The 12,959-nt window shown below is 50.5% G+C and overlaps 1 protein-coding gene across 9 annotated transcripts; it reads right to left on the reverse strand.

The window, feature by feature from the left end:
* Positions 1 to 113: 113 nt before the first annotated feature.
* LOC110069990 (uncharacterized) lies at positions 114 to 12,936 on the reverse strand. Of its 9 annotated transcripts, none has more exons than XM_073002761.2 (13): positions 12,706 to 12,936; positions 11,260 to 11,360; positions 10,666 to 10,754; positions 10,427 to 10,529; positions 9,582 to 9,677; positions 9,290 to 9,351; positions 8,554 to 8,691; positions 6,366 to 6,507; positions 4,804 to 4,986; positions 4,288 to 4,383; positions 3,993 to 4,068; positions 2,926 to 3,067; positions 114 to 1,233 (listed from the first exon to the last, which is right to left on the reverse strand). In XM_073002761.2, the coding sequence occupies exons 4-13, from the start codon at positions 10,522 to 10,524 to the stop codon at positions 1,001 to 1,003; spliced, it is 1,266 nt and encodes a 421-aa protein (XP_072858862.2). In that variant the 5' UTR covers positions 10,525 to 10,529; positions 10,666 to 10,754; positions 11,260 to 11,360; positions 12,706 to 12,936; the 3' UTR covers positions 114 to 1,000. The 9 variants fall into 9 exon arrangements, with proteins under 9 accessions (XP_072858862.2, XP_072858865.2, XP_072858864.2 ...); XM_073002764.2 differs by having other exon boundaries at positions 10,628 to 10,754; XM_073002763.2 differs by lacking the exon at positions 10,666 to 10,754 and adding an exon at positions 10,825 to 10,908.
* Positions 12,937 to 12,959: the final 23 nt, after the last annotated feature.

Genomic DNA, 12,959 nt, shown 5'->3' on the forward strand with positions numbered 1-12,959 from the left:
CCTAGGCGGCCTGGGTCTCCATTGGAAGGCAGGGGGGTGAAAAGCACGAGCCACAACCAGGACTTGTTGATACGGTTGGCCTCCCCCCCTCCCCACTTTGTGTGTCTTAGAAATTCTTTTTTATTTTTTTAATTATTAATGCAGAAAATACAAATATATTTATATAAAAGCAAGAGAAAAATGCACACAAATCAATAACCTCGAGAGATATGATATAATTCATGTGAATTGCACCCCCTCCGTCGCCCGGTATCTAGTCAACGTTTTTAACTTCATACTTTATGTCCTGTTTCTCTCCAGGAGGAGAGCGAATCTTGCCCTTTAGTATTTCCCTTACATTTCCCAAACACAGGTTCTAGAACTATGTTCCGGAGATCTTTAAAATAATTTCCTTTTCGATATTCCTCTCCCCACTTTCAATTTGCATGTTGATTGATCATGAAGAGTCCGGATCCTGCCAGATGGGGCCTCCTGTAATTCCTCACCCTTCTCTAAGCTGCTGAGGGTCAAGAACATCTGTCCAGCCTCTCTCTGCACGAAAGAATTCCTGATACAAGAAGATGCTGGCCGCATTAAAAACATTTCTGCCCCCCCCCCAGGAATAGTTTTGCAATGGCTTGAGCACAAGGGTGCTCATTTATTTCAGGGGAAATCAGTACAGAAGTGGTGGGATTAGGGACAGCGCACCGTGTCCTGAAAAGCCCTTTTGCAGGTGACTCCTTCTGCTGTCACATCTTCTACGCCTGTATTCCCGGATCAGAATTGTTCCAGTGGTTGCTATTGTGGGGGAAAGGATACGTTCTGAGGGTAGCTGGATCGGAGCCACACCTTTTTGCCCAGCACCACACCAGAGATGCAAAAAGTCCGGAAATGTTCTTTCTCTAGCACCACATCCATGCTGGTAAGGATGGTACAGTAATGTCAGTATTCCTCGGGAAGCCGCCCTCTCCAGAGGACGGCCCGAATGTGTCCTCGTCGAGGTTCCCAAGCCAGAGGCGCTCTAGTCGCCGTGCCGGCCGTAATCCTCCACGACCGAACGGAGCGTCTCGAAGGCCTGCTCAAAATCACCTTCCTCACAGCCGTGCCTCCAGTACCAGTGGAGGAAGGCGTTGCTCTGGTACATGGCTTGCGCCCGCTGCTCCACCCTCTGCAGGAAGTCCACGGAGCTGCTGTGGTTGGCACAGATGGTCAACGTGTGACTGCGGCCCCCTGGATTTGCAAGGCTGGCGGCATCTGCAGGAAGAGCAAAGCACGGATTTAGGGCTTTCTTCACAGCAACCCTTTTACTTTCCCAACAGCAGCAAAGCCACTGGGCCGCCTGCGAGTGAGCGCAGAGGCCAAGTGCACCAGCCCTCCGGCGGTTAACTGGACTGTAACTCCCATAAGCCCTCACCAGCAAAGCCAGTGTGAGGAATTCTGGGAGTGGCCGTCCCCCAGTAGGCAGAGGGGTCCCCTTGACCCCCCATCCTTGCGCTAAGCGTCCGTCCACCAAATTTCAGTATCCCTCTTTGTAACCACGAGGACCGCAGGCTTAATTTTATCCTTCAAGAGGAACCTTTCAGAATTCCAGCAAACAGGCCGTCTGTCAAAAAACAAAAAAACAAAAAGCAGCTTTGGAGGAATCCCATAAGCAGCCGGTTGACTCGCACTCATGTGAGAAAGAGACGGACCTTTCCTCTCTCAGTGGAACATGGTCTACTCTCAAGAACAAGCAGATTGTGGCAGCGCGATGGAAATCCGCTCTCATTCTTTTGTTGAGCCCAGTGAAAACAGTTCCTCAAGAGGTCTTCTTGTCCTCAGTCATGTTTTTGGGTGTGCACCTGTCCTCTTACTCTGGATTTATTGCTGAGAGACCTCCCCTGTTTGCTTTTCACAGGCAGACAGACTAGCTCACAACAGTTTCAGCATTTGTGATCTGTTTTTACTTTGCAATCATCACTGGCTATGCTTGCAAAAAAAAAAAGACTCTCAATTAAAAAAGAAAATGTTTTCCAAGTGGCTCCCGTCACCTTGTGTATATAGCTGTTGGTTGCTGAGGTTATTGTTCTAGGTCGTTCCTTTCCCAGGGACTATGTGAGGCAAGTGTTTATAGAGAAGTTACTCTTTTTGGCTGGTTCTGTGAGTGGAACCGATTATTTGTCTCACTCAGTGGTCATGGCACGAGGGGCCTTTCCAAATGGATGCTATTTCCAAAGCAGTACTGATTTTCTTGGTGTCCCTTCTGCCAAAATTCAGCTACCTCATGGCTTGCCTCTGGGACTCCTTCTGAGAGAGGTGAACGCCCTATGAAAATAAAAGCCAAGTCCACAAGGCAGCCCTACCAGATTTTGTGAAACTAATGGCCAGAAGCACCGTTTCCTACACTGGAACAGAAAAAAAATGAACAACGTCCTACAATGGAACCTCGTCCAGAATTTTACATTCATACCTTGTAGGTAACTAGAGGTCAGGGAGGTTGATAGGACTGGAAAAAATGTTGAAGAGAGTCAACGGGATGCTGAGAGAATACGGGCAAACATACATCACAAATAAAAGACCGAAGAAACAAGGTGTGTTCAACATAGGAAAAAAGAATGTAAGGAGAGACGGGTGGGCATATTTCAGATTTTTTTTAAAATGATGCCAAAAACGGAGAGAGGGAACAATAACAATTCTGAACTTTGTACACTGTACAGAATAAAAAGTTGCCAGCCTTCCACAGGGATCCGCACAGACTCAGTTTAAAAGGGGGTGTTTCTTAGCCAGTATTCCTCGGATACTGGCTAAGAAGGTTTCTTAGCCAGATTCTTCAATTCATGATAGGTTAGCTAAGAAAGGGCAGAAATCTGCCCAGAATTGTTAGGATCATGCACAGCCTGTCTTGGGGCAGGATTTTGGAGAAGGCCCGATTCTTTAGAGAGATAAATCTGGGTTTGCACGACTGACCTGTCCAGTAAGTGGCAGGAAACGGGTTCCACGACACACAGCGGTAGGCCTGCTTGAGCTTCTTCAAAACCAAACCGTGGTTCAAGAGGAAGGCGTCCTCCCGGGGTCCACGGGCCACGGCCAGCAGAGCGGTGCTGCGATGCTGTCCGAGAGTCAGCTAAGCACGGAGGCACAAAAAAAGGGGGGGCTCTTCTTTCTCCCACTTCCCTCGCCCTGACACCTGGTGCACCCCTGGAAGCAACGGTACTGTATTCTCCGAGAAGGGCGCTCACGGGTCCAACACACTTGAATCCTTGCACTCGCCACAGCTGGACCAAGGGATTCCATGGGGTCCCTTCCACTTCTGCAAGCCTATGATGATAGGGCCAGGACAATCTGTTCTGGATTTTTGGGAGTTTTAGCAAATGGGTCAGCCGGGAACTGAGATGGCGGCTTCGCCTTCCCCAGCTGTCTTACGATCCTACTGTCTCATCTCTCTGCCCTGATCTCGAGGTTGTTTCCTGTTCTTGTGCATTTGCTATCAGTATATTTATTTAGAGTAGGAACCCACCCCCATCCATGGGGGATCAGTTCCAGTCCCCACCCGTGGATGCTGAAAAATGCGGATTATAGCAAACGCTATACAAAGCTTGATCTTTGGCTCCCCCTCGTGGCCGCTTCTGGGAATTTCATCTTTAGAAACACATCTTTCTAGGATTTTTCTTTCGATATTTTTTAATATTTTCAGACCACGGATAAGTGAACGGGTGGGTACTGATACCGCGGATATGCCCCCTCCCGCATCAAGCCCTTGATAAGGCCACCCATCTACATATGGCTTCTGTCTTTCTGCTCCCCTCTATTTCCATGTGTGCCCTTGCATTCCTCCTCAAAACCACGGGACCCGCCCTGAGAGAGAGAGAGATCTTGAGAGTCTGCCAGCTCTAGAAGGATGTTGCCACCGCCGGCCGCCCATACCCAGAGTGGAGGCCGCCCCCTGCCTACAGAAGGTTGGCTCCAAATGGGCTGCCGCTCAACCCGCAGAGAAAAACAAAAGACAGCAGGTATTTATTGCTGCTAAAGGATACAGGATTTCCAGCGGGAGACTCCCGAGGGAGGGGCTGTGCCACGGAGGATGCCAGGCTGTCCCAAAACACCGTCCCCCTGGGGAAAGGAAAGTCGGCACCCGTGACTTCGAAAGGAAACCTGTCCAGTGGGCTTCCTTCTGCCCCGGCGCTCCTTGCCCCCTCCAGCAAAATGTCCTTTTGTAGCCACCAGGAGCTGTTTGCCGGGAGCCCAAACACTGACTAAAGCCAGCTCAGTTGTTTTGCAAAGCACCCGCCCGCCCGCCCTCTGCAGGAACCTTTCCTCCGCCGCACTCACCTTGTGCCACCTTGAGCTGCGTGAAGGAGTTTGAGGTTCGGCAGGGGGCAGACGGATCGCAGCAGCTCCCAGGGCTCCATCCCCAGGCTGATCCCGCTGCAACAAGAAGGGCGGAAGGGTTGGCTGCAAGCCTCAGGCACGGAGGATGTTCTCGCCGCCAGCCGGGCCGTCCTCTTCCACCCTGTGTGAGTGACCGATGCTCAAGAGGCTCACAAGGGCTCCTCCCGAGCTTTTCATTAGGCAGGACTTTGCTCCACGGGGCCAGAATTTAGAGGAAGCCAAAAGCGGCCATTGGAAGGCTTCCAGCTCACCTTCTCCCTAACAGGCTAGCTTTCTATGAGCGAGGATTTAAGAGTTCTGAGTTCAGAAGAGGACCAAAAAAAATCTTCCTTCCATTTAAAGTGGGTGTAACTCAGACATGTGTGTATAAACATGACAAGAAGAAGTCACTGAAGATTCGCTCGGGAGGCTGTTCACCCCTACCCCACCCCGATGAAACAGCCGTCTCGGGCTTACCCTGGTGGTGTGAAAATCTTGAGTGGATAGAGAAGCCCGCCAAGACAGGAGGCCATATAGGCGTTCATGGCTGAGAAAGAGAGCCGGCCTGAGGTTTCGGGCGCGTCCTTCCCTGGCAGGGCGGCAGTGGCGGCTCGTTTCAAGACCTCATCATTCTGGAACAGAAGAATGCCGTCTGCGTACCTGGAAAGGAGGCAAAGCAGGGCAGGTAAAAATCGCTGTTTGAAAGAGAGCTCCAAAACATTTTGAAAAGTCAGTTACAAAACCAGTCTCGAAGCCCCCAGGGTCTTTTGGAAGAGTTAGTTTTGGCTGCTGGTTACAAACTCCGTAGGGATGGGGCCGGTCTGATTTTCATATCATAGAATCATAATCCTAGAATCATCGTAGGGTTGGAAGGGGACCTTGAAGGTCTTCTAGCCCAACCCCCTGGGGCCCAAGGTAGGAGACCTCATAACATCCCGGACAGATGGCTGGTCCCATCTTTTCTTGAAAACCTCCAGTGATGGGGCACCCACCACATCTGGAGGCCAGCTGTTTCACTGCTTAACGGTTCTCACCGTCAGGAAATTCCTCGTTTCCAGGTTGGATCTCCCTCTGATGAGTTTCCACCGATGGGTTCTTGTCCTGCTCTCAGGCACCATGGAGAACCCATCGATGCCCTTTTCCCTGGGGCAACCCTTCAGAACCTGGAAGATGGGGATTACATCTCCCCTCCGTCTTCTCTTTCTTAAGCTAAGCAGACCTTGTTCTTCATAGGATTTCACCTCCAGTCCCCTTATCATTTTGGCTGCTTTTCTCGGCACCCCTTTCCTTGGGAAGGAGGATCCCACAGCTCAGGGGCTGCTACGGAGAAGGCCCTGCCTTGTGCCCTCACCCTCCTAGGGCACTGGACCATGTAATGGGATTTTGGCCGAGGGTCTCAGATTCCAGGCAAACAAATAGAGATGGAGGGCGTCTTTCAGACACCCCCTGCGTCCGAGGGGTTTGGAAGCAGAGACCTACACCTTGAATTGAACTTCCAAGCTAGCTGGAAGTGCGGGTGAGACAAGCATCTGCTCTCTCTCTCTCTCTCTCTCTCTCTCTCTCTCTGGCACCGGCTGTAGCTTCAGAATGCTCTTCAAGGGCAGCCCCACATGGGACCTGATGCAGCAGTCTAATCAAAGGACCATTAAGGCAGGATTAGATTTATTTCACACTTAGTGCTCATTATCTGTTGGTTGTCCCTATAGGAAGTTGGTGTATGGAAACCAACACACACACGCATGTCAAAACCCAGTAAGGGGATAAAACATGAGATAAGTCAAGGTATGGGGAAAAAAAGAGACAGAAATGGAAAAATTATTCTGAAGCCTTATCAGACCACTGATAAGAGAGGGAAGTTTCTGTAAACTATGATAACCCTCTGGATAGGGTGCAGGATGCATGGAGGGCTATGGAGCACCCTCTCCAGAAGGAACGCACGTGGCAGGGGAGGGGGAATAAAACTCACATGGAATATGTTCACTGTGCTGAATTTGTCCCACCAGGCTTGGGGGAACGAGGACGTTTCCCTCTTTATTTACCTCTGAAGCCAGGAAAGGCCGAGCAAAGCGTTGTAGTGCTGGAGCGGACTCTCGCCACTTTGGTGAGGGGCCACGGAGACGGACAAGATCCGGCCGAGCGGGTACTCCTCTCGGATGGCTTCGCACAACCGGGAACTCAGGCCTAGGGAAAGAAACATCCCACAGACACCAAATGTAGTTCTTGCATACTTTCGGCAGCAGCTGGAGGTGGCGGGGAGAGGCTTGGCGATGAGAAATGCCCCTTCGGGATCAGTTGAGCTACAAAACTCAACGGGTCTACCCTTTCTGGCTCAGACCCCGGACAAATCCCACCCACCCTGCTCCCTTTTGGACTTCAAGGATGGCTGGGGGGGGGGGTTTCTGGGAGTCATTTATAAAGGAACTTGGCCAAGCCCAGGTGGTTCTCTTGAGAGATGTCAAGGCCAGTTTAAAGGCCACTTGCACAAGCAAAGGGGAAAAAATTCAATCCAAACCGCCCCCTCCCAAAAGGCGTTGCTCTTCCAGAATGGCTGGTGGTTTAGTAGGAGTTCTGGACAGCAGGAGAGAAGGAAGGAGCCCCAAAAGATCACTGTTCTATGTAAGTTTTGATGTCTTGAAGCAGAGCCTGGTGGAAGGTGATGATGCAAGAAGAAACAAATGGCTGAGGTCTGAGAACAGCTGTCCCACCCAGCACCAGGGCTGATGTGCTAGACAGTTGTGCCTTTGCTCCCCAGGCTTAGGGCACCACCTCGTGGCGAGACAACAATCTGTAGAGACCTGGTGATGCCTATATTACAGACATGGTCCGGACACATTTGATCAGTTATGATTCCCTGGGATCTGCAGTCATCACATGGGCTCCAGCTATAGGAAACCAGGTTTAGGCTGAATATCGGGAAAAACTTCTTGACTGTTAGAGCAGTATGATCATGGAACCCGTGACTTCGGGGGAGGTGGTGAGCGCCCTAACACTGGAGACGTTCAAGAGAAAATGGGTGATGTCAAATCTGCTTTGATTTGGAATTCCTGCCTTGAGCCGGAGGTTGGACTCGATGGCCTTAAGAGGTCCCCTTCCAACTCAGTTATTTTATAATTCTATGAAAGGAGATGAGGATCTCAGAGATCCCCGGGGTGTGATTGTTGTCTCTTTCTCTCTAGGGCTCTCTTGCTTCCAACCGCTCCGACGGTGCCTGTCCCCTTTGAATCGCTTTTCGCCTGGTGCCCGAGTTTAGCGCTAGCCTGACGGAGCTCGGAAAGGAGTCACTTCAGCGCGCAAGTCACCGACTGCCATGCGGTTGCTTCATGTAGTAAATCGCATGTGAGTAGGTCCCTTGAAGTAGTGGGGCTTTGGATAAGTCAACTTCTCTGTACGTTCCACTGATTGAATGCAACTACTCTAGTGGCAATTTGCTAAACTAAGCAACAGAATTTCAGCCACTGCAAACATTTCTTTTTTGAAGAAGGACTAGGCGTCTACCTGGCAGAAAGAATTATTATAACAGTTAATCTGAAAACTTTTGGTTTGGAACGAGCTTGGCATGGTAGGAGAAGGAGGAAAAAAAAGATGGAAATCAGGGCAGAGAAATCGGCAGAAGGGGACAAGAAGGAAGGGAGAGACAGGGTGCCAGATGAAGGTTTTGTTGTTTGCAAGCTCTCTGGGGAAGAAGACACCAGAACGAAAGACTCTGGATGTGTGAGAGCAAAGGGTGCTATTATGAAGCACCCAGAAGCAGCACACAACAGGCTTCAAATCGCCCAGCCCAGACAACCGCCAGACCTGTGCGATTAGAAACGACAGGAGGACCCCCATGTCCACAGGTTCCAAGCCCGCCCCCCGTGGATGCTGAAAAACACAGATGATAGCAAATGCTATTTTAATAGAGACCCTTATACATAGCATGGTCTCTGGCACCGTCTTGTGGCCGGTTGTGGTAGCTCCACCTTCAGAAATATGTATTTCTAGGATTTTTCTTTTAAATTTTTCAGGCTGTGGATAAGTGAATCCGCGGATATTGGTCCCACGGGTCAGGGGGCCCTACTGTATTGAGAATCGGTCTCCGAGTGACATGAATGTCTGGATCAGTGGGCAGGCCAATTTGCTCATCCATTCTCTGGGGAGATCCGCTCGGAAGGTGGCCTGCCAGAAAGAGAGAGGGGTGTGTGCACTTTTGGTGAAGAAATGTCACACAAGGGAAGTATAGTTTCTCACCAGCTCCTGTGCCCCCACTCAGGCTGTGGAAAAGCACCGTCCCACAGTAGCAATCCTTCCGTTCCGCCTCCTTGCGCAAGCTCTCCATCGTCCGGGCGAACACGCTCTGCTCGCTCTCTGAACCGACGCCATGATAACCTATGATCCATTACACAAATGTAGGTTTTGCATCAGATCATGTTGTAGACACATCCAGAGCTTGAAAATGTTCCCTTTGCCGGGAAACTAGAATTCCCAGGATCCTTGAGCCGGTGTAGCCAGATCCTGGGAATCTTGAGTTGGAAAAAAATCATAATGGCCATCTCTGGACAAACCCAGCTTGATCAGCCGGAATCCTACTCGCGATGGAATTTATAAACGAAAGATCTCCTCAAACACCAAGAGAGTCACAACGGCAGGAATCTAACGAGCTTTGATTATTCATTTATTTTATTTAATCTTACAAAAGGGGAGGCTCATGCAGTGGAAGGAAAACAAGTCTCTGGTATAATCATCATGCTAGAACTGCCGAGCTGGAAGGGACTCTACGGATCATCACGTCCTGCCCCTGCCAAGGAGGCCGAGTGTGGGAATCGAACTCCCAGACCTCTGTTTCTGCAGCCAGGGACCTCCTAAACCACAGAGCTCTCCCGCAGTTCTAACGAATCAGGCTTTCTCAGGACTCCCAGCATAGCGGTCACCGTCCTGTTTTCCTGGGAGGGTCAGATCTAGCCTCATGAACTTGGGGGACTCTTACCATAAGCCCAGTTGTTTCCTCTTCCTTCTTTCCCCACAATGAGGTTTGACTCTCTGAATAGTCTTGAGAGGAGCAGCAAAGAGGAAAAAGGAAAAGCGGGGGGTGGGGGAGAAAAGAGGAAAAATATGATTAATTCAGCAGAGAGGCCATTCAGAGATCTGTACATATTGTGGGTGGGTGGGGGAGCAGATAAATATTCAGAGTTTGGACCACAAAAATGATGTTTGGTTGCAAAAGCTACACAAATGGAACAGAGAGTTTGACTACACAGCCAGCAGCATCTGCCCCTTACTTCCTTGTCCTCGACTTCTGTAGCCTCCTCAACACTTTGGGTTCGCTATCCACACAGAGGACGCTCAGCTTCTGATCGCGAGAGTAGAACGGGGACCTAGAAGAGGTACCGAGAAGCCGTGAGAAAAACATCACCAGCCACCTTTCCTCTCTGCACACCTTTATCCCTCATTCCCCTGCCGCCGCCCCCGCCCCCGGTTGGTTTCCTTGAGGTGCTGGGGTTACGACCCTGGAGACAGAAGTCAATCGCGATGCTAAGAAAGCATGCCATGCCCCATAAGCAGGAATTTGAACCCAGGTCTCCCAAATCTCCCCCCTACATCACACACACTGGCCCAAATTCCTATTATGTAGCTCCACCTATCCAATCCAAGTCACTGGCAAATTGCCACTAATTAAAGGGTCCCTCCTTTGATTTCAGGGTATGCACAAGAGGTGGGCAATGAGGTCAAACTGCACAGAGTTGGAAATCAAAGGAGGGACTTTTTAATTAGCAGCAATCTGTCAGTTGCTGCTGTTGTTGTTAGCCATAAAGTCGTGTCCAACTTTTCGTGACCCCATGGACCAGAGCACGCCAGGCCATCCTGTCTTCCATTGCCTCCCGGAGTTGGGTCAAATTCATGTTGGTCGCTTTGATGACCCTGTCCAACCATCTCGTCCTCTGTCGTCCCCCTTCTCCTCTTGCCTTTGCACTTTCCCAACATCAGGGTCTTTTCCAGGGTCTTCTCATGAGATGGCCAAAGGATTGGAGCCTCAGCTTCAGGATCTTTGCTCCATGTGGTTCATTTCCAGGTCCTCCTAAACCTGGTGCAAAGCATTGGTCCAAGTGAGGAGGAAGAGCCTTACGTGTCAGCTTCTCTGTTATTGCTACTGGTAACGATCCGCCACCATTCTTCTCCGATTTGGTTGCCGCACTGTCCAATCTGAAGCCAAACAGCAGACATGGTTCCTAGGGAAGCAAATAACCAGAGCATTCAGGGTGGTAGACAGAAGCGGGAAGAAATGAACGAGATGCAAAATGCAAACAGAGAACATACGGTTCCCCACCATGTGCTCCAGCACCAAAGTTACATTTGAGGACTTGCCTCAACTACAGCGTCCAAGTCAGAGGGGGATCCGAGCAACTCCGCCTGCAAAGCGTCAGGCAAATTCCTCACCGTTGGGCCTGTTCAGCCTGGAGAAAAGAAGAAAAGAAGAGGGGAGAGAGGAGAGGACTTCTCCAAATGCTTGAAAGGTTGTCCTACCTCGTGCGTTTGCAATTCAAAAAAGTCGCTGCGTGATTTCAGTGCCGTCACTCTAAGGAACGGAGAATCTGCTTAGGCTCCGATCTGTAAAATGCATCTCGGGCAAAACAGGGATTCTTGCTCCGAAGCTCACTTTGCAGGCCCACCGATGTCCCAGGCAAGAACCCGTTGGCCGTTTGCACATTCGTACTGTTTCTATTAACATGCTAACAACGCACAGAAAAGACTCCGCTGTGTTGTTGGGCGGTCCTGTGAAATGGGAGACGGGCTTCTGTATCTAACAGTCAAAGCAGAAGAGGGAATGTCAACAGATGTGACTCTCAGGACAAGCTGTGCCTCTTGAAACGTGTTAAAGACCATTTCATGCAGCCACCCCTTCTGCTCTCCTGGTTCGGTAGCTTGACATCTCCATCGGAACCGGACGGGCTTGCTTACCTTCCGTAGAGGGGAGTTTTTCCTCTTAAAACGTTTTGCTACAAGCGATGGGAAGAGCTTGCTCCGCCGCTTCTGTGTATCTCAGGGGCAGAGCAACAGACCTAAGACGAGACAGCAAACACACCAATGTCTTAAGATGCAGCAGTTTGCGTTTTGGACTATCAACGGGTTTAAACCCCAGAGACATAAAGACCTAATAGAATATCACTGGAGGTTCCTTTTAGACCATGTTTAATTCAGCTGTGCTGGACTTTTGCAATTAACGGCGCTGCAGCGTTCGAACTTTCCGTGGTTCTACCGGCACCAACTTTTAAGTCTTACGAGGAGCCGCTCTGAGTCTCCATTCCTGCAGGAAACCCCAGATGTCAAATATATAAATAAATAATAAAGGACACGGGGGGGGGGGAAGTGGCTGCTTTCTTGCCATATTGATTCTTTTCCAAATAAGACCAGGTCTCTCATACTGTCACCTGCCACTCTCCTGCTCTAAAATTGGTTTGATGCCTATGAAAGCTCCCTTTTCTAGGCAGTACATGTTATGCCTCCATTGTAATACGCAACACTTAAAATATTTTCGTTTAGTCATGTCTGACTCTTCGTGACCCCATGGACCAGAGCACGCCAGGCCCTCCCGTCTTCCACTGCCTCCCGGAGTTGGGTCATATTCATGTTGGTGGCTTCGCAGACACTGTCCAGTCATCTCATCCTCAGTCGTCCCCTTCTCATTTCAAGGTATTACATGGCCAGGCTGACTCTTGCGGACTCTATTTTGCTTGTGGCTTGGTGGTTATAGTGGCTGACATACGGCAGGATGAGATGGTTGGACAGAGGGGAGAGAGGAGAGCCCTTTTTCAAATACTTGAAAGGCAGTTATACGGAGAAGGGGCAGGATCCGTTCTCGATCCTCCCAGAGGGCAGGACACGCAGCCATGGGCTCAAGCGACAGGAAGCCAGATTTCGGTTGAACATGAGGAAGAACTTCTTAACTGTTAGAGCAGTACGAGGACGGGACCCGTGACCTCAGGAGGAGGATGGGGGTGAGGGCTCTAAGAGGAAACGGGACAGCCACCTGTCAGGTCTGCTTGGATTTGGGTTCCTGCCTTGAGCAGGGGGTGGCTGGGTGGGTTTGAACTTGGGGGGGGTTGTCTTATGGGCCCCCTTCCAACCCCATGCTTCTATGTCAGTAAAGGTCAGGGGGCTTGACACTTCCAAGATTCCTAGTAGGGACCACGGCCAGCCAGATGCAAAGCCCTAATCCTCCTCCTCCTCCTTCCAGGCAGGGCTGAAAAATAACATTCCTGAACCCTTAACTTTTACGCGTGACTTTTGCCCCAACCCTGCTGAGAAGCCAGGCGCGCCCTACCCTCGGAGCAGCCGGAGCAGCCATCATCCTGATGGTAAGGGCAGTGAGGATGATGATGAGCAGCAGCAGCAGCAAGATCCTACCCCGTTTCCTCAAGAGGAGGCGTCCCCCAGCGACTGCAAGGCGGCTTCTCCCCTGGGGGTGGTGGTGGTGATGCCAACGGGAAGAGGAGGAGGGGAGGAAGGGCTTTTTGCAAAAAAAAAGAAAAGAAAGCAAAGCCGGTGGCATGCTATTTTTTAAATTTTTGATTTATTTTTTTTTTGCAGCCCCCGGAAAGGGCCGGCTCTGCCCCCTTCTCTCTCTCTCCTCCCCCCCCCCCACCAACCGACGCGTCCCG

This window comes from Pogona vitticeps, chromosome 6 (assembly GCF_051106095.1).
Source record: "Pogona vitticeps strain Pit_001003342236 chromosome 6, PviZW2.1, whole genome shotgun sequence".
In the NCBI taxonomy this organism is placed as follows: Eukaryota; Metazoa; Chordata; class Lepidosauria; order Squamata; family Agamidae; genus Pogona; species Pogona vitticeps.

Coding starts and splice junctions, on each gene's coding strand:
- LOC110069990 (XM_073002761.2), bottom strand. CDS start 10,524: ATGTCTGCTGTTTGGCTTCAGATTGGACAGTGCGGCAACCAAATCGGA. Junction 9,352..9,581: donor CAGAAGTCGAGGACAAGGAA/GTAAGGGGCAGA, acceptor GCTCCTCTCAAG/ACTATTCAGAGAGTCAAACC. Junction 6,508..8,553: donor GAGTGGGGGCACAGGAGCTG/GTGAGAAACTAT, acceptor TTCTTTCCCTAG/GCCTGAGTTCCCGGTTGTGC.